The 16,749-nt window shown below is 41.4% G+C and overlaps 2 protein-coding genes and 1 long non-coding RNA gene across 5 annotated transcripts; all 3 read left to right on the top strand.

The window, feature by feature from the left end:
• Positions 1-491: 491 nt before the first annotated feature.
• LOC103989962 (heat shock 70 kDa protein, mitochondrial) lies at positions 492-3,933 on the top strand. Its single transcript, XM_009408940.3, has 5 exons — positions 492-725; positions 1,356-1,429; positions 1,554-1,632; positions 1,817-2,383; positions 2,459-3,933. Exons 1-5 carry the CDS (start codon positions 633-635, stop codon positions 3,710-3,712), a joined length of 2,067 nt encoding a protein of 688 aa, XP_009407215.2. The 5' UTR covers positions 492-632; the 3' UTR covers positions 3,713-3,933.
• A 673-nt stretch (positions 3,934-4,606) lies between these two features.
• LOC135640276 (uncharacterized) lies at positions 4,607-7,342 on the top strand. The gene is made up of 3 exons (XR_010497247.1): positions 4,607-5,447; positions 6,392-6,444; positions 7,210-7,342. It is a non-coding gene; the product is annotated as an uncharacterized LOC135640276 (long non-coding RNA).
• Positions 7,343-13,072: 5,730 nt separating this feature from the next.
• On the top strand, positions 13,073-15,894 carry LOC103990231 (protein THYLAKOID ASSEMBLY 8, chloroplastic). 3 transcript variants are annotated; one of them, XR_010497391.1, is made up of 3 exons: positions 13,073-13,476; positions 14,942-15,429; positions 15,532-15,894. XR_010497391.1 is itself a non-coding variant. In XM_065155209.1 (3 exons), the coding sequence occupies exons 1-3, from the start codon at positions 13,096-13,098 to the stop codon at positions 15,165-15,167; spliced, it is 513 nt and encodes a 170-aa protein (XP_065011281.1). In that variant the 5' UTR covers positions 13,073-13,095; the 3' UTR covers positions 15,168-15,237. The 3 variants fall into 3 exon arrangements, 1 of the variants encoding a protein (XP_065011281.1); XR_010497392.1 differs by lacking the exon at positions 15,532-15,894 and having other exon boundaries at positions 14,878-15,049; positions 15,144-15,237; XM_065155209.1 differs by lacking the exon at positions 15,532-15,894 and having other exon boundaries at positions 14,942-15,049; positions 15,144-15,237.
• Positions 15,895-16,749: the final 855 nt, after the last annotated feature.

The following is a 16,749-nucleotide window of genomic DNA, read 5'->3' as shown; positions in this document are numbered from 1 at the left end:
AAATGTTTATTTTAAAAAAGAAAAACTTAAAATGTATTAGAATTGATTATTAGTTTTGTTTGAATTCGAAGATATTTGTTGTATTCAGATTTAGCATATTTCGGTTATAATTTTAATTCAAACAATTGATTTTAATATATTAATAAACTATTATAAATATAATTAAAAGTACTATAAACGAGCCAATCTGTACTAGTGATATAGAAAATAGCGAAAAAACTTTTAAAAGAATATTTTAAGTATTTTTTACATTAAAAATACTATTCAAAAAATAAAAAAAAATGTTATAAGAAAATACTTAAAATGTGAATATTTGTTAGGAAAATCGTGATTGCATTTTACCCTGCTTCGATGTGATTGATCCACCAATGGACACGTACTCCCATCAAATGGAAGACGGAGGAGGGAACCCGCGAGCCGCCAAGTCATCTAGAACCTTCCAGCTATTTCCAACCCCACCTTTTTCTTCTGTTTATTTGAAGTAATGGCACGCCCCCTTCTCCAAGCATCCGCCGCCGTCTCGAGGGTTTACTTCTCTCTCTAGGGTTTTATATTACTCCTCTTCGCCCTCAAGAAACAAACCCCTCCTCCTTCCGCCCCCCATTCTCTTCGAGGCTCTCGACTCTTCTTCGATGGCGATCGGCTCCGTGCTTCTCTCGAGGATGGCCAGATCCAGGTCCAGGTCCAGGTCCTTGGTCTCTGCCGTCACCTCCGCTCTGCCGCAGGTCCTTCGCTACACCCTCCTCTATCGAGTTTCTACTGGAGAACTCCAACCTTTTCTAATCTGATCTATCATTTTTAAACCCAAGACTGGCGAAATGATTTGTTGTTGTTTTGCTTTTGTTTTTCCTTCTGTGAGTGGCATAAGACCGGTCAATCTGTTGTTCGAAACACAATCTTGGCAGTATTCATTTTTCATGACAGGATTATATGTTGTCTTGGGTGTAGAGGTCATTTAGTTTCTAGTTCATACACCCTGTGAGCTCTCGCCATTCCTGTCCTAATCGATATAATTTGTCACCGCCGTGAAAGATTATGTATGAGGTTTTACTGTTTGTGTGGTCGGATCTGGAGGCTTGGTTGACATCAAAATATTGGGCGGGTGATTGGGGTTTCCGAAGGATGCATGAAGCCGTTCAAAATTGGCGATGTTTGTTTGGTTTTCTTTACTCGAGGACATAGTGAGTGTCAATTTGCAGAAATGATTGCAATGATCCTTTATGAACCTTGTAGAATATCAAGCTTAAAGTTTTGAATCTTTCTGGGGCTCAGCTTATCTGTGGTTGTGCAAGTTTTGTTCTGTATGCGTGTTCTTCACCTGTCTACATTTTCACATTGTTGTTCTGTATATCCAGACTTCTAATCTTCTGAAGGCATCACATGGCACTCCATTAACGCAAAGATGGGCTGCTGCTGCAAGAGCATTCAGGTAACGCAATTTGGCCTCTTCACCTTTCGTTAGATCCTCTTTTTTTGTTAATTTGTATGCCTGTCTGATAGTTGTTCCACTGCCTTCTTGCATCTGATCTTTTTAAACTGACTGATTTTTGCAGCTCAAAGCCTGTAAGTTCAGATGTTATCGGGATTGATTTGGGCACCACAAACTCGTGTGTCTCTGTCATGGAGGGAAAGGTACACCTTTGTTTACATGTTTTGTTTTCTATACTGGGCCATTTTAGGGCCTTCTTGATTGTGGAACTAGTACAAGTTATAGTAAGACTTTATTATGTTGTTGAAATTATCACTTGTGCTTAGAACTTTTGCCTGATCCAAAGATTTTCTAATAGAATGAATATATCTTGGATGATTGTATCAGAGTCCAAAGGTGATTGAAAATGCAGAAGGTGCAAGGACCACACCCTCTGTTGTTGCCTTCAATCAGAAGGGTGAACTTTTGGTGGGTACTCCGGCAAAGCGCCAAGCTGTGACAAATCCAACAAACACTTTATTTGGCACCAAGCGGTTGATAGGAAGAAGGTTTGATGACTCCCAGACACAAAAGGAACTGAAAATGGTGCCGTACAAAATCGTCAAGGCACCCAATGGAGATGCTTGGGTTGAAATGAATGGTCAGCAATACTCGCCGAGCCAGATTGGTGCATTCGTCCTCACTAAGATGAAGGAAACAGCAGAGGCTTATCTTGGTAAATCTGTTTCAAAGGCAGTCATCACTGTCCCTGCATACTTTAATGATGCACAGCGTCAGGCAACAAAGGATGCAGGGAGGATTGCTGGGCTCGAGGTCCTGAGGATTATCAACGAGCCCACTGCTGCTGCCCTTTCGTATGGAATGAACAACAAGGAGGGCTTGATTGCCGTCTTTGATTTGGGTGGTGGTACTTTTGATGTCTCCGTCCTGGAAATCTCCAATGGGGTGTTTGAGGTTTGTTCTTGACATGCTTGTCTAAATTCTTTGTTATCATTTTTCATTTTTTATAATGTGATTTTCGGTTTCCAGGTCAAGGCTACCAACGGGGACACATTCCTTGGTGGTGAAGACTTTGACAATGCATTGCTGGACTATCTGGTCAGTGAATTTAAAAGAACCGATAACATCGATTTGTCCAAAGACAGATTGGCATTACAAAGGCTAAGAGAATCAGCTGAGAAAGCAAAAGTGGAGTTGTCATCAACCACCCAGACGGAGATAAACCTTCCTTTTATTACTGCTGATGCTTCTGGAGCAAAGCACTTCAATATCACACTGACACGATCAAAGTTTGAATCTCTTGTTAACCATCTTATTGAGAGAACCCGCATCCCGTGCGGCAATTGTCTGAAAGATGCAGGCATCTCGGCAAAAGAAGTCGATGAAGTACTTTTGGTTGGTGGGATGTCAAGGGTCCCAAAGGTTCAGCAAATCGTCAGCCAGATATTTGGGAAGACACCTAGCAAGGGTGTGAACCCTGATGAGGCTGTTGCCATGGGAGCTGCCATACAAGGTGGCATCCTGAGAGGTGATGTCAAGGAGCTTCTTCTGCTTGATGTCACCCCGCTCTCCCTTGGTCTCGAGACCCTCGGAGGGATCTTTACCAGGCTTATCAACCGAAACACAACCATTCCAACCAAGAAGAGTCAGCTCTTCTCTACTGCAGCTGATAACCAAACCCAGGTCGGCATCCGAGTACTGCAGGGTGAGAGGGAAATGGCTTCGGATAATAAGCTTCTTGGGGAGTTTGAGCTCACTGGAATTCCTCCTGCACCAAGAGGTATGCCCCAAATAGAGGTTACCTTTGACATCGATGCAAACGGGATCGTGAAGGTCTCAGCCAGGGACAAAGCAACAGGCAAGGAACAGGAGATCACTATTAGGTCCTCGGGCGGGCTATCTGAAGAGGAGATAGAAAAAATGGTGAAGGAGGCAGAGCTTCATGCTCAGAAGGACCAGGAGAGAAAGACACTGATCGATGTCAAAAATACAGCAGACACTACGATTTACAGTATCGAGAAGAGCCTTGGGGAGTTCCGAGATAAGATACCAGCAGAAATTGCCAGAGAGATTGAAGATTCTGTGGCTGATTTGAGGGCTGCAATGGGCGAAGACAATGTGGAGAAAATAAAGGAGAAGATGGATGCTGCAAACAAGGCTGTCTCAAAGATCGGGCAGCATATGCAACAAGGCGGAGGAGGTTCTTCTGGTTCTGGATCTGCCGGCAGCAGCGGAGACCAAACTCCTGAAGCCGAATACGAGGACAAGGAAGCTAAGATGTAGGCTCTTGCTGCAGGTTTTCTGCAAGCATATGCTTTGGCTTTTATTTTGGTAGGTAACGGTGATACATTCACTGAAACAAAGAGCTAAGCGATGAATGTGTTGTAATAAGACGAGTCTTTTTAGTATTGTTTAGCTTAGTAGGTATTGGTGATGCATTCACTGAAAACAATTGATGTCACAGAATTACATGAGGAATCGTACTTCATTTATTTGGCTTCTCATGGGTGTAGTGTAATGAGATGGACTAATTTGTCGAGAGTTGTGGCATCGTGCTCTTGATTCAAATGTGAGACGGAGTTCTTGTTCGGCAGTGTTCCTAAGCTGATAAATAGAAATGCTAATTGTAATTGTAAGTGTAATTGGCTGAGAGGAGCAAAAGAGAAGCAAAGCAGCGGCATGGTCATGCCGAAATGCTCGCCTATTGTCGAGCCACGGAGTCGCCGTTCACGGAGTACGTAAGAGCTCGCATGTAAAGATCGATGCACGGACTCTCGGTTGCATTGCGCACCTAATAATTGCTGTTGGGGGGATATGGAGTCACACAATTGCACGGGAAGAGGATAGGAAAAATCGAGGAGGCAACAAAACTGTAAAGAAAGCAAATACCTTCCCTCAAAAGGAGGAAAAAGAATCTAAAAGTGAGACAAGTGGGAGAAATAAGAGGCTTCGATTTCCGCCCTTGTGTTTCCTGTCTTTGGCATGCTGGCTTTTGGAGCTCTCCGTCAAACGGGTCAGCGAAGTTCCGCCCCTTTCTCTTACCAAACTTTGACGTTTTTCCTCCCCGCTTTCTCCTATTTTTCGTAATTAGAGGCAATTTAATGATTTTTCAGCGAAATTGGAAAACAAAAAAGGCTGGAATCTTGGGAAGAATCCAGAGACGATGGTGTGGTAGGGTATTTCCCTGACTTTTTTTTTTTGGGTAGATCCTGATTACTTTTAGGGTTTTTATTATGCTGCCATGGCCTTTCCTTTTTATCTCGTTTAACTCATTATTTGTTGCTTCGTATTTCTTTTGCTTTGTCACTTCTTGCTTTCTACTGTTAATCGAAGCTCGATCCTGTTGCTATTGCTGTAAGTCTAGGTAAAAGATTGGATTTTCTCCATAGCTGTTTACTGCTAGTATTTTCAAGCTTCCTGTTAGTGATTTATTTGGTAAATATTGCTTTCCTGATCTTGTTAGTTCTTGATTTGAACAGTAAAATTTCGTGACTTCGATGGAAATAGACGAAGATTTTGTTTTTCTTTTCTTCTTTTTAGACTGGAAATGGTTGTGGACTGTGATGATCTATCATAATAATGAAGAGTAGAGCTAGAATTCCCAGTGATGGCCTCTGGAGCTGCTGTTTGGTTGCGTTGATGTGAGTTCCAAACCGGGAATCATGGCCTGTAGGGAATCCTTCGACGTCAGCATGCACAAGTGTCCGGGGCAATCCCCACGAGGTGGATTCAGTGCAGGAGGACCTGATGGAATGTCCTCGGCGATGCCTGCACATGTTCTAAACATCAATATGGAGGAGCCTGTGAAACGAAAGCGCAGGGAAATATGGTCCTGATGGTTCAATGGCCCTTGCCCTGACCCCTGTACCGACTGCCGCTCCGTTGCTGCCCGGATCTGGTGGATTCTCACACTCTACAGAGGCTACTAACACCGTGACATCGGTCTCAGCAGATACTATAAAGAAAGCAAGGGGCCTGCCAAAAGGTTTTGGCAAGAAGCTGCAGATGCTTGCTCTGGGTAATCTCAGTTGCTCCACTTTGTTAGCATCGTATTCATCATAATAGACCTCTATGTGCATTTATATGTCTAATCGGTCTTTGAATTTTTTTCCAAACTATCATATCGGTGACATATATGTGCATTTATATGTCTAATCGTATCAGTTGCTCTGATGAACTTTTTCATTATCGTTAATGAAACATGGATAGGATCTCTAATCGGTCTTTGTTGATCTGTGTCATCGGAGTTATACTATTTTTGTTATAGGTTATAAAAACTGAACCTTTTGATGGTGTAGGAAGCATAGGAACTATGTCAAAGGGGTGAGGAGGTTTTTGGGTACTGCCAGGACTTGAGTTTCTGGGGGATCTGACAGTCCAGAAATGACTCATTGGAGAATTACCTCTATGCCTTCTCCCTTCTTGTTATTAATAATGAAGTCTGCCATATACTGAATGATCTTTTCCACACTAAACGGTTGGAAGTTGAAATTTTAAACTGCAAAATATGATTGTATAGCATAAATTTATTTAGTTGTGCATTTCTCGGAAAAAGACGTCGACCTGGTTATTAAATATATGGTAGACTTTAGCTTATAGTCAAGAGTTCCATATGCGATCTATTATTAGGTAATGTCATGTTTATTGTTGAACTTGCTGGATTCATTTTACGAGCGCATTATAATTCATTTTGTTCTCTTGGCAAGCGAAATAATTATCTCTGTCACCATAGGTAATTTATTTTGTTAATTATGATTGTCTAAATTAGATGCACTTTTGCAAAATTTTCAAGCGAGCATGTATAGTCTGTTTGTATTGGCACAGTTTGTGTATATTACATTTTTCTGAGGCTTCTGATGTTTGTTGTGTCTTTGATCATCCATATCAGTTGATCCTGAAATTTTTGGATAGTTTACTTATAATCCAGATTGTTAATTCTTGTAACAAGAAAATAACTTGCAGGATCAGCAGGGGTTGGGTTTACTCCTCATGTGATTACAGTAAAGACTGGAGAGGTATCTTATGTTTTGGATGATAAGCTTGTTTTTTTATTTGGAAATGGGTAAAATGCTAGCAATATTTTCCTTTTAGCTAGCATCACACTGTTCTTGGATGTCTTAACATCCTTTATATAGATTTCTTTTACTACAGTTATTATAAAAAATCATGGAAATGACTGCACTTTTTGGAAGCTCATCCCTGATTCTTTGTTTCTGATCTTATGGGCTATGAACCACACATGTGATATGTTGCATGAGCTTAAACTTCAACCATGCAGATATTTACCTGCCAATTTGCCTCTTAAGACAAGTTGCTCTTACCTAGTTTGTTTGTTTGTTTGTTTGTTTTTTTTTTTTTTGAGTTGAATCAGGCACCAAGAACTGCAGAATCTTGACATTGATTTGATAATTTATTTTATGATTGTTAAATTCTTGAGAACCTTAATGATTATATGTTGTGCTCTAAAACTGGCCCCATTGTTCATAGCAAAAAGCTTGGATGATGGCTATGACAACTTTGAATTTCCTGCTGACTAGTTGCCAAATGCTTCAGATTATTCAGTCGCTTTTATGCATAAAGTACATGAACTGGAGCACAACAATTTAGGCTAGTATTTTCTGTTTTATTTTTAAAATGCCTTTGTTTGGATTTGAGGATGACGATCTTGATTACAAATACCTCACTGAAATTGGATGTCCAAGAAGAAGGTCCATGAACTTCTGCAAGATCTTGATACACAAGGGATGATATAATAATCGTTCTAAATTTTATATTTTCAGGATGTATCATCCAAAATCATGTCCTTTTCTTAGAATGGACGACGTGCCATATGTGTCCTTTCGGCAAATGGTGCTATATCAAATGTAACTCTTTGTCGGGCATCAACATCCGGTGGATCTGTAACTTATGAGGTTTGTTACTTAATAACTGATACGGCTTAGTTTTGAGTAATTTCAAAAGCTATATAACCATTGGCAAGTTATAAGATTTAGTTTCCTTTGATTTGTGTAGATTCATTTCATGACTGTGAATTTAATCCATATACATGACCAGAAAGTGTCCTGGATGCATATGACATTTTGGCCGGCCAAATAGAAAAGAACAGTTTTTTATGCTGAAATAACTATCGATCTTGTTAATTAAACAGTGTTCCTTCATGTCTTTTTAGAATACCAGCCAAAAATGTGATTTTCATTATCAGATCTTGTAATTCAGAGACCTACTCCACCTGAAGGTTTTAAAGACAAACTCATAATCCCGTTGTCTATTGTCTCCCTTTGACATTCAGTATTCAGGATATTTGACTCTCTATTTTCTTTCTCTGGCTTCTCACGTGTGTACACATTCTTATGCAGGGACAATTTGAAATCTTATCATTATCGGGATCATTTCTACTCACGGAGAGTGGTTGGTGGTCAGCATAGTCGAACGGGTGGCTTGAGTGTTTCACTGGCTGGTCCCGATGGACGTGTTTTAGGTGGTGGAGTTGCAGGACTTTTGACGGCTGCATCCCCGGTCCAGGTTTGTCATTGTTTCTATTGCATAATATTTCTCTTATCTTTGGCATACTTCACATTATATGAGCTTCTAAGTCTGGTTTAGATTTGTCTTCATTTCTACTTTGCCCCTTTTTCTCTTGCTTAAAATTCCTATAAAATCAACATTACTGCAATATAAGTTATACATAACTGCTAAGTAATTGCTGATTCCCTCAATTCTACCACCTTTTTGACATTCCATGACAAATTGCTCGGGTCAACCCTTTTCTTTTTCGAAATTGCTTGTAATCTGTCAACTTATTGTTGTTGAGAACTTATCCTGCACCCCAGCTCAGATGCATGTGAAGTTGTCTCTAATTCTACAAACTTTCAGTTAACAGTTTAACCCTTCAATTCTGTCCAATTTTCCTGATCCTTCCCGATAAGATGATTAGTCGGTGGCCATTCAGAAGTTATCCTAGGTTTTTTTATTATTACAAAAAGCGTAGCATAAAAAAACATAGCACGAAACTCCCACCAATACAGGGTCAGAAGAGGGTCAATGTATGCAGCCTTCCCTCATTGTATCCGGCTCGATATATCGTCTGTAAGTCACAAAGGAACAACCTTACGAAAAGCACAGCATATTAAATCTAAATCGCCAATGTGCTGACTTTGCTTGTAAATTCAGTAACGGAAGCAATTCATTGTTCTTTGGCAGGTGGGAAAAAAGAGTCAAAGCAGATTAATGACTTAGATTCGGCATCTGCCCCTGCAAAGCTTTCTCCAGGAGGGAGGTCGCCGGCAGGCAGCGGTCCAACCTCACGGGGCACCTTAAGCGAATCCTCCTGCAGGCCTGCGAGTCCTCTCAATGGGAGCACTGGGACACTCAACAACAGCAACCGGCAAGGCTTCTCCAACATGCACTGGAAATAGCTGACCCTGACACCACCGTGGAATCTTAGTTCTTGGTGAAGAAATTGCTGGTCATTGCCTGCACCACCTCAGATCTTTGCTCAGTACCGTGTTGTAGTTTAGAGGCAAGCAGATCATCTTTGTAGCTACATTATCTAGCTGTTTGTGCTCCTAACAGTGTGTAGATGTTGCATGGAGTTAACCCGTGCATTATTATTTCTCTGGTTTGACTAGCGACTGCTTGTCTCCGTAGTGCAGATTCATTATTTACTAGTGGATGGGCATCAATTTTTTGTTCCATTGTCCATTAAAATTGAATTATACAAAGCAAGAATCATTACCAAATGTCCAAGGCGACAAGATGGGCATCAACCTGCGAATGTCTATAACCCAATAAAAAAGATTTGTTATAATTGATTTATTAACTCTATAAACCATAGATCTCCCAGTGTCACTGAGCTTTATATATATATATATATATATATATATATATATAGAGAGAGAGAGAGAGAGAGAGAGATTTTTATCTATGTACGTTACTTTTAAATTATATTTATATATTTGATAGAAAATATTCTGATTGTCATAAAGGTACTAATATGATTTTTTAATACCAATCTTATTCCCTCGTTTGATTGTCATAAAGGTACTAACATGACAAAATGAGAGTGAGTCATCCTTCACTAGGTGTCGATATGGAGGAAGATATAGCTTGTCGGTCCCGTGGATAATAATCCACGGAGGGCCATTGGACCAACCCAATCAGTCTATGTAAACAATAATCTACGGGTGACCGACTGAGTCTACCCACCCTCCCTTCCTTCGGTCGATTCGCATGGGCAAAACACTAGGGGAATGACTTTACAAATGTTACAAGCTTGTCGCCCCATGGAAGGAACGCCAAAGCAGAGGCGTTACAGTCGTTACAGGCCTGTTGCCACATGGAAGGAATGCTAGAGCAGAGACATTACAGTTGTTACAAGCCTACTACCCCTGTTGAAGGAACATCAAAGGAAAGATGTTACGACCATTACAGGCCTATCGCCCCCATTGACAGAATGTCAGTGGGAAGGCGTTACAAGTGATTCCTCCATCCATGTATAAAAGGCTATAGAATTCTAAATTTTGAGGATGAAATCAATTGATGAAGTTATAAACTAATGAGTGTTTGAGATGAGTAACGCAAGAGAAACTTCGATCATATACTTGAATCATTGAAGCAGGAGAATCAGTCAACATGCCGGAGGATGGACTTCATGCCATGAGTTCAGGCATTAGGCCGGAAGGATCGGGTATTATGCCAAGAAAATCGAATGCTGCGAGAGATCAACATGTCAATGGATTAGGCAATACGCTAAAGAAAAGGATGATACGCCGAAAGTTCGAACAAAGTGCTGGATGAACAAATGATATGTCGGACAATAGAGGCTTCATGATTATAATTATTAAGTCTTGATCAAAGTAGTTTTAGAGTATAATTAAGTTATTTTTTGGTGTAATCATGCCAACATGATTAGGAGCCCATTGGGCCTAAATCAAGGTTGAATTGGGCCTATTGGAACATCAATTCAATGACCTAAAGTTGGGCCAGGCGATAGCACCGGAGAACTATTTCTCTCTCAATTTAAATGACCCTAGCTAAGGATTTGTTTGAGCAAGAATATATAGAATGTTCCTCTCATGATACCGAGAGTAGATGATCATATATCAACACTTAATAATTTTATAAGGTTGGCACCACTCTTGATAATCGGTTGTGCTAGATCTGAAACTTCTATGCCTATAAGTCCGACATTAAAGGGTGGAGTACTCATACAGGACATTCTTAGTGACTCAAGTCTAAGGACCAGAGCAATACTGGATGACGAAATCACTGTCTAATAATGAGGTATCATTAACCATCTAGCATTCTGTGAGCGGATCGATTAGTGAACTCATTTTCAAATGAGCACATGCACTGTATCCCTAGTATCCCCCATATGAGCAATTATGAGACCAGCCACCTCTATTATATGGACGAGTATTCAGCAGATTAGTCTGTCCTGTTATCTCAATGTCCCTCTCGAGTAACATATGATTAGGATTATTTAGAGTCTATGTTTAAAGAAGAATCGATCTTATTATCATGATCTCATCACGATCTGATTCCAAATCAATGGACATTACAATATATGTAATAGGCAACATAACGTGAGAAAAATATTAATAAATAATAATAATTAAAAAGAGTGTGTATCGTGTTACGTGTGTCATCACTCACGTGATTGACTTGCAGGGCATCTATGACTAGCAATTCTGATCGAGTTTAGAAGAATAGGACCAACGCCGAGAAGGGGAGAATGAAGATTAACCCGCCCTTCCGAGACAATATAAACACTCCTTTAGAGATCTAGGGGAGGCAGGATTGGGAGCTCCTAACATCCCAAAAAATTTGGAGCCTAGAGGCCTAGGTATGGAATGAGCCTTACTCCTTAGTGAGCGAGGGATTTAAGGGGGAGTTATCAATCTCTCTCCTCCCACAATCGACACAAGTGTCCCCTCTATAACAAACCTCAAAGGGTCTCAATGGTTGGATAACCCGAAGCCCACCTTAATGAGAGATACCTTGAAAATCGCCATAATGTTATAAGCCTCGAAATCCACCACAGTGGAAAGATCCATGAAATTAACTGTGTTAGAGTGAGGCTTCAAAGCCCACTATGAAGGAAGCTCGAGATCCACTATGATGAAGAAGAAAAAGAAGGCCCGCTATGACGCAAGCTCGAGATTCACTACAACAAAGAAGGGAAGAAGGCCCACTATGATGAAAGCCCGAGATCCATTATAGTGAAGAAGAGAAGAAGGCCCGCTATGATAAAAGCCTAAGATCCACTACGACGGAGAAGGGAAGAAGGCTTGCTATGGCGGAAGCTCGAAATTTGCTATAACGGAGACGCCCGACCAAGTGCACCTAAGGATTGTGAGTTGGGAAAATTTGGTCCATGCCAAATCCGCTATGGCGAAAATGTTGGGCCAAATATATCCGTGGCGAGTGAGTTAAGAAAATTCGACCCACGATAAATCCACTATGATGGAGACATCGAGCCAAATGTGCTAAAGGAGAGTGAGTTGGAAAATCTAACCTATGTCGAATCTGTTATAGTGGAGACAATGAGCCAAACATGCCCGAGAGTGAGTCAAGAAAATCATACCTGCACCAAATCCACTACAATAGGATTGATACGCCAAACGTGCCCGAGGTGTGTGGGTCGAGAAAATCTGACCGACACTAAGATTAATCCGCAACGGACAAAGTATAAAACCAATATGCCAGAGACAATTGAATCGAAAAAACCCAACCCACAAGACAAAACCCGGAATGTTCTCATATCATATGAGCTAAATAATGTGCTTCGAACCCATTTTGTAAGTCCCGAAGCACGCCTTTGGGGAAGGGACAAATGATAGAAAATATTATGGCAACCAATCTTATCCCTCCAGTTGGTCGCCACAAAGGCACTAACATGAAAAAGCAAGGGCCTAGTCATCCTCCACGGGGTATTGATATGAAGGAAGATATTGCCTCTCAACCCCATGGATGATAGTCTATGGGGGGCCATTTGGGCTTGGCCTGATGGCATTCGTAGATAGCAATCTACAAGTGATCGATCGGGTTTGCTCCCTCTCGATTAGTCCCTGCAAGCAAAACGTCAGGGGAATGACATTAGCCCCTACAAGCCTATCGCCCCCGTTGACAGAATATGAAAGGGAAGACGTTATGATCATTACAAGCCTGCCTGCCCCATTGATGGAACGTCAGTGAAAAGACGTTATGACTGTTATATAAGTTATTCCTTTAATTAGGTATAAAAGTTGACCATCAGCTTCAGTCCATGGGGTCGAATCTCTTTGCAACTAACCCTCTTACATTATAAAATTGTCCCAAAGCTAACTTAAACATCGGAGGGATCATATCGAGAAACACCCATAACACTAACACTGATCTTTGTATAAGGACTCATCGATGTGTTGAAATTCACCTTGGCCCACTCTTAGACTTGCCTCGAACACTTTGACTCCATTCAAAAGATCGATGTCACCTCATCCACCTCGAGCTCGATCAATCACCTCGAAGAACTATCTCGTGAGTTTCTACAATTAGGTCAACTCACGATCGATAATACGATCCAACAACTATATATATATATATATATATATATATATACACGTGTGTGTGTTACGTGTACAATACGTTCGTTACTAACTAGCGCAGGGCTTCTTTTGGGCCAAACGATGAGCTCTTTGTCGCTACTTCGTCTCCGCCCTTATCGGCATCCCGACGCCCACGGAACCCTAATTGCCGGCCATGGACGGAGTTCGCTACCTCCAAGGCGGCAGACGCGGCAGGGAATTGTGGCCGCCATACCCACCGGAATCGTCATGAGAGATCGGGCCAAGAACCGAAAGCCCACCCAGAGGGGCCGCTACCTCAGCACCGAGGCCATCCAGGCAGTCCAGGCCCTGAAGCGGGCCCTTGGGACCGTCGGAGGCGGCGGCGGCGGGGACTCTCTGGAGCGCGTTCTCGCTGCAAAGGTCCGGCGGTTGATCAAGGGCGACATGGTCGCCGTCCTCCGCGAGCTCCAGAGCCAGGGTGAAGGCCTCTTGGCGCTTCAGGTTCCGCTTGAAATATCCTTCTTTTCATCGAAAGTTTTGGTTTTTAGCATACATCTTCTTTGAAGATTGATTGAGTACTGAAATGCCTCATTTTTTTCCTTCTAATATCGGGGTTTGCTTTGAATTTGGAGTTATTTTGAACTTCCTTTTGGTCTTTTTGGGTCTTTGAGACTAGTGTGGAGACTCTGCGCCCAGTGGTTATATGAGAGAGATTGTTTCATTGGCTCTGTGGCTTAGTGATTAGAGCAATATCTCTATTTTCTGAGTGCAGGGGGCACACTAACATTTTTTCCACACTGTTCTCCAGTAACTAGACGTTGTGTTCTACCTCTTGTGACTGAACTTTATATGTGGAGGACCTGTGTGATCCTAATATCTGATCTAACAAAATTTGGCTTCACTCATGAAATCCAGAAGAGGGTGATTCTCTAATTTTATATATTTTAATGAAATACAATGTAATATATCTTTGACCTCTATATACCCAACATGCCACTCTAGAAAGGCTGTAGTATTGTTTTCTCAAGGTCAACAAGTATATGACCTTCTTGCCTCTTCAATGGTTGAATCCAGTCAGTTTGAATGGTGCTGATTAATGTAAAATAGGCATAAAGCTTAATTAATTATGATACATATTGTCCTTTTTTGGGTACATTCAACTTCTTTTTAAATATGTCTTATTGGAAGACCACTTTCTAAGGGTGAAAAAGAATATCTTTAGTTTTTGAATGATTTATTAGGTCTGGCATTACAAAGATACATATAGGTTTGGCACTGTAATTACAGATTGATTGGTACATGGACCAAATTGCTGGTTTGCCTACTTTAACTTTCTGCAAGATCTTATGATTCAATTATGTAAGAGTTGAAGTTTAGTTTATGGTAATGAACTTGAGATTACCAAAGTTGTACCTAGTAGCAATAGAGCAAATTCTTGTATAGTATAGCTATGTTTCTGTTAGGTAATTTAATTTACAAATGGAGCTAGATCAATAACCACCACATCCACACTACACAACTATGTTCTTGTCAGCACTGTTTAAATTCTCTGATGCAGATTCTGGAGGCCTGGAGCACCATTAAGATTAAGCTCTCATGTTTGAGTTTGAAGCATATGATTAATCTAGTCTATAGCAGAGCCCAAGGGATATGGATTTGCACATGCAAAATTGTTTGTGGTCGAAGAGATGACCTTAATTTGCTGATGATTTGTTTAAGGAATAGTTCCTTTTTGTCATCATTGGATAGATCTGGTGGCTTGGTCAAATGCCACGATTTCTCTATATGGTGATCGATTAGTTTCCATAACGTTTTACTTTTCTTGTTTTAGTCTTTTTCCAATTCTAATTTTTATCTTTGGCAGTTACTGGTTACTTTTCTTATATGAGTAATATTTCTCAGAATATCTATTCTAGATTGCAATCAAAGTGCTGAGATGATGCTGGACATGCTAATTGCCAACCAGGTTTTTGAGGAGGTTCGAAGGGAGCACTGGTATAAGCCTCAATTATCAGTGTACAATGATATGATCAAAGTGCTGGCATCCTGTGGTTTGCCTGAAAAAGTGGAGAAGGTATGCTCATATCTAAAGATGGAGCATTTGGATGCTGATACTGAAGGTTTTAATTTGGTCTTGAGGACATTATTGGATTTTGGTTTTGTACAAGCTACCATGGACTGCTTTCGGCTAATGAAGCTATGGGAAAGTGAGCCTGACGAGTCAACATATGCAATATTAATCAATGGCCTTAAAGCTGAGGGAGAAGTAGATCTTTCAATTTCGGTAAGAGAGGAAGCAGAGCAACATCTTGGTGGGCCTTTGGTATTCTTAGAGAAGATGGAAGATGAGATGGAATTGACTGGCTATGGCAACGTTCATTCTGAACCCTGAGCTGAACACTTTCAAAGGAATATATGTCAAAACAATGTCCTTATGACACATCATCAGGAATTGTAAGTTTTCTATACCTTTTGCAGTTCAAGTATTCGACTTCATCACTGTAAAATAGGCTATAATCAATTTCACTGATTATGTGATACCTTCTTCTTCCTCAGGTCACTGACCAAGGAGAGTTGCATTGCAGCGTGTAGTCATTTCCGTCTTACGAGATATTACAATGGAGAATCACCACCATAATTTCTTGCTTCCCTTTCTTGTAAGGTTAATCACTCTGCTCTCCTTTCACATAACTATCATGAAAGTGGAGAGAAGGCCAGACCCCAGCACCTGATATCGTCGCTAAAGCTTAACACATGTTTTTCTTTTTCTGCCAGAATTTCCAGTACCTTAGTAATGGCTTCTCTCCTTTTTATCGTTTCTGCTCATCTCAACCTTCTCTCTCGTATGCATATTGTATAACTTGATGATTTGATCATACTCAGGAAGTAGAGAAAGCTCGTGTATCTTTGTTATCTGCATGATGGTTGCACCTGTCATTTTAACGTGTGCTGATTATATTTTGTGAGCAGATAGAACTGTATGAGAGGCAACGCCAAAAACATTCTTTTATTATTCTTAATTCAACTAAAAATTGTATCCTAGATCCATGTAGTGGGTCACAGATATGATGTTTGGAGGGTGGCGAATCTTCTTACGACACGTGTTCCCTTCGAGCCTGTAATTACGATGACCCATATGTAACCGTTCGCAGATGACGACGTGTTGCCGACGAGGTCGCCTGTGCAGACGTGACAAAATCTGTTGCATGGGATGAATGCGATGTACCGCCGGAGGTCTCTAAGCGACACTGTTGCATCGTCCCCGACTAATCAGCGAGGGAACCTATAGATGGAAGAAGGAAAGGTTTGACAGGAGGCAATGAGAATTAGAGAGACGCGTGCTCCCTAACCACGTTAAGACAAAAACTATTCCGGTAGTTGCAACTAAGTTGACTTCAACGCAGCCTCGTGCAAAGCGCACGAGGACGGCACATGTCTCTCGTTTCTCCCTCGCCCCCTCCGGATTCGTTGCAGCGACTCCTCGGACACTTGGGTCAGAGACGAAGCTTCGTTCCGCTCTATACAGCCAACCCCTTCGTGCCCCCTCTCCGACTCGCGCTGCTGCTTCCTCATGGATCCCAACTTCTTCTCGAGCCACAGCTCCTCTCCTCCGGTCATCTCCGATGACTCCTTCCTCTCTCCTCTCTACGAAGTCGTGTTCCCCTTCTCCGCGTCGACCACGGCATCTGCCATCCCATGTAACCCTCGCACTGCCGTTTCTGCCTTTGGTGAACTATCCACGAGGATTCCTGCTGGATCTTTTACCTCCTTTCT

The sequence above is a fragment of the Musa acuminata genome, chromosome BXJ3-6 (genome assembly GCF_036884655.1).
Source record: "Musa acuminata AAA Group cultivar baxijiao chromosome BXJ3-6, Cavendish_Baxijiao_AAA, whole genome shotgun sequence".
In the NCBI taxonomy this organism is placed as follows: Eukaryota; Viridiplantae; Streptophyta; class Magnoliopsida; order Zingiberales; family Musaceae; genus Musa; species Musa acuminata.
The sequence above is the reverse complement of the archived record's forward strand: the minus strand, read 5'-3'. Positions and strand labels throughout refer to the sequence as shown.

What these genes read in the sequence shown, in the direction of transcription:
- LOC103989962 (XM_009408940.3), top strand. Translation starts at nt 633, where the DNA reads ATGGCGATCGGCTCCGTGCTTCTCTCGAGGATGGCCAGATCCAGGTCC. An exon ending in TCTCTGTCATGGAGGGAAAG is followed by an intron (nt 1,633 to 1,816) that starts GTACACCTTTGT and finishes TGATTGTATCAG; the next exon opens with AGTCCAAAGGTGATTGAAAA. An exon ending in TCTCCAATGGGGTGTTTGAG is followed by an intron (nt 2,384 to 2,458) that starts GTTTGTTCTTGA and finishes TTCGGTTTCCAG; the next exon opens with GTCAAGGCTACCAACGGGGA.
- LOC103990231 (XM_065155209.1), top strand. Translation starts at nt 13,096, where the DNA reads ATGAGCTCTTTGTCGCTACTTCGTCTCCGCCCTTATCGGCATCCCGAC. An exon ending in AAGGCCTCTTGGCGCTTCAG is followed by an intron (nt 13,477 to 14,941) that starts GTTCCGCTTGAA and finishes ATTGCCAACCAG; the next exon opens with GTTTTTGAGGAGGTTCGAAG. An exon ending in TGCCTGAAAAAGTGGAGAAG is followed by an intron (nt 15,050 to 15,143) that starts GTATGCTCATAT and finishes GTTTTGTACAAG; the next exon opens with CTACCATGGACTGCTTTCGG.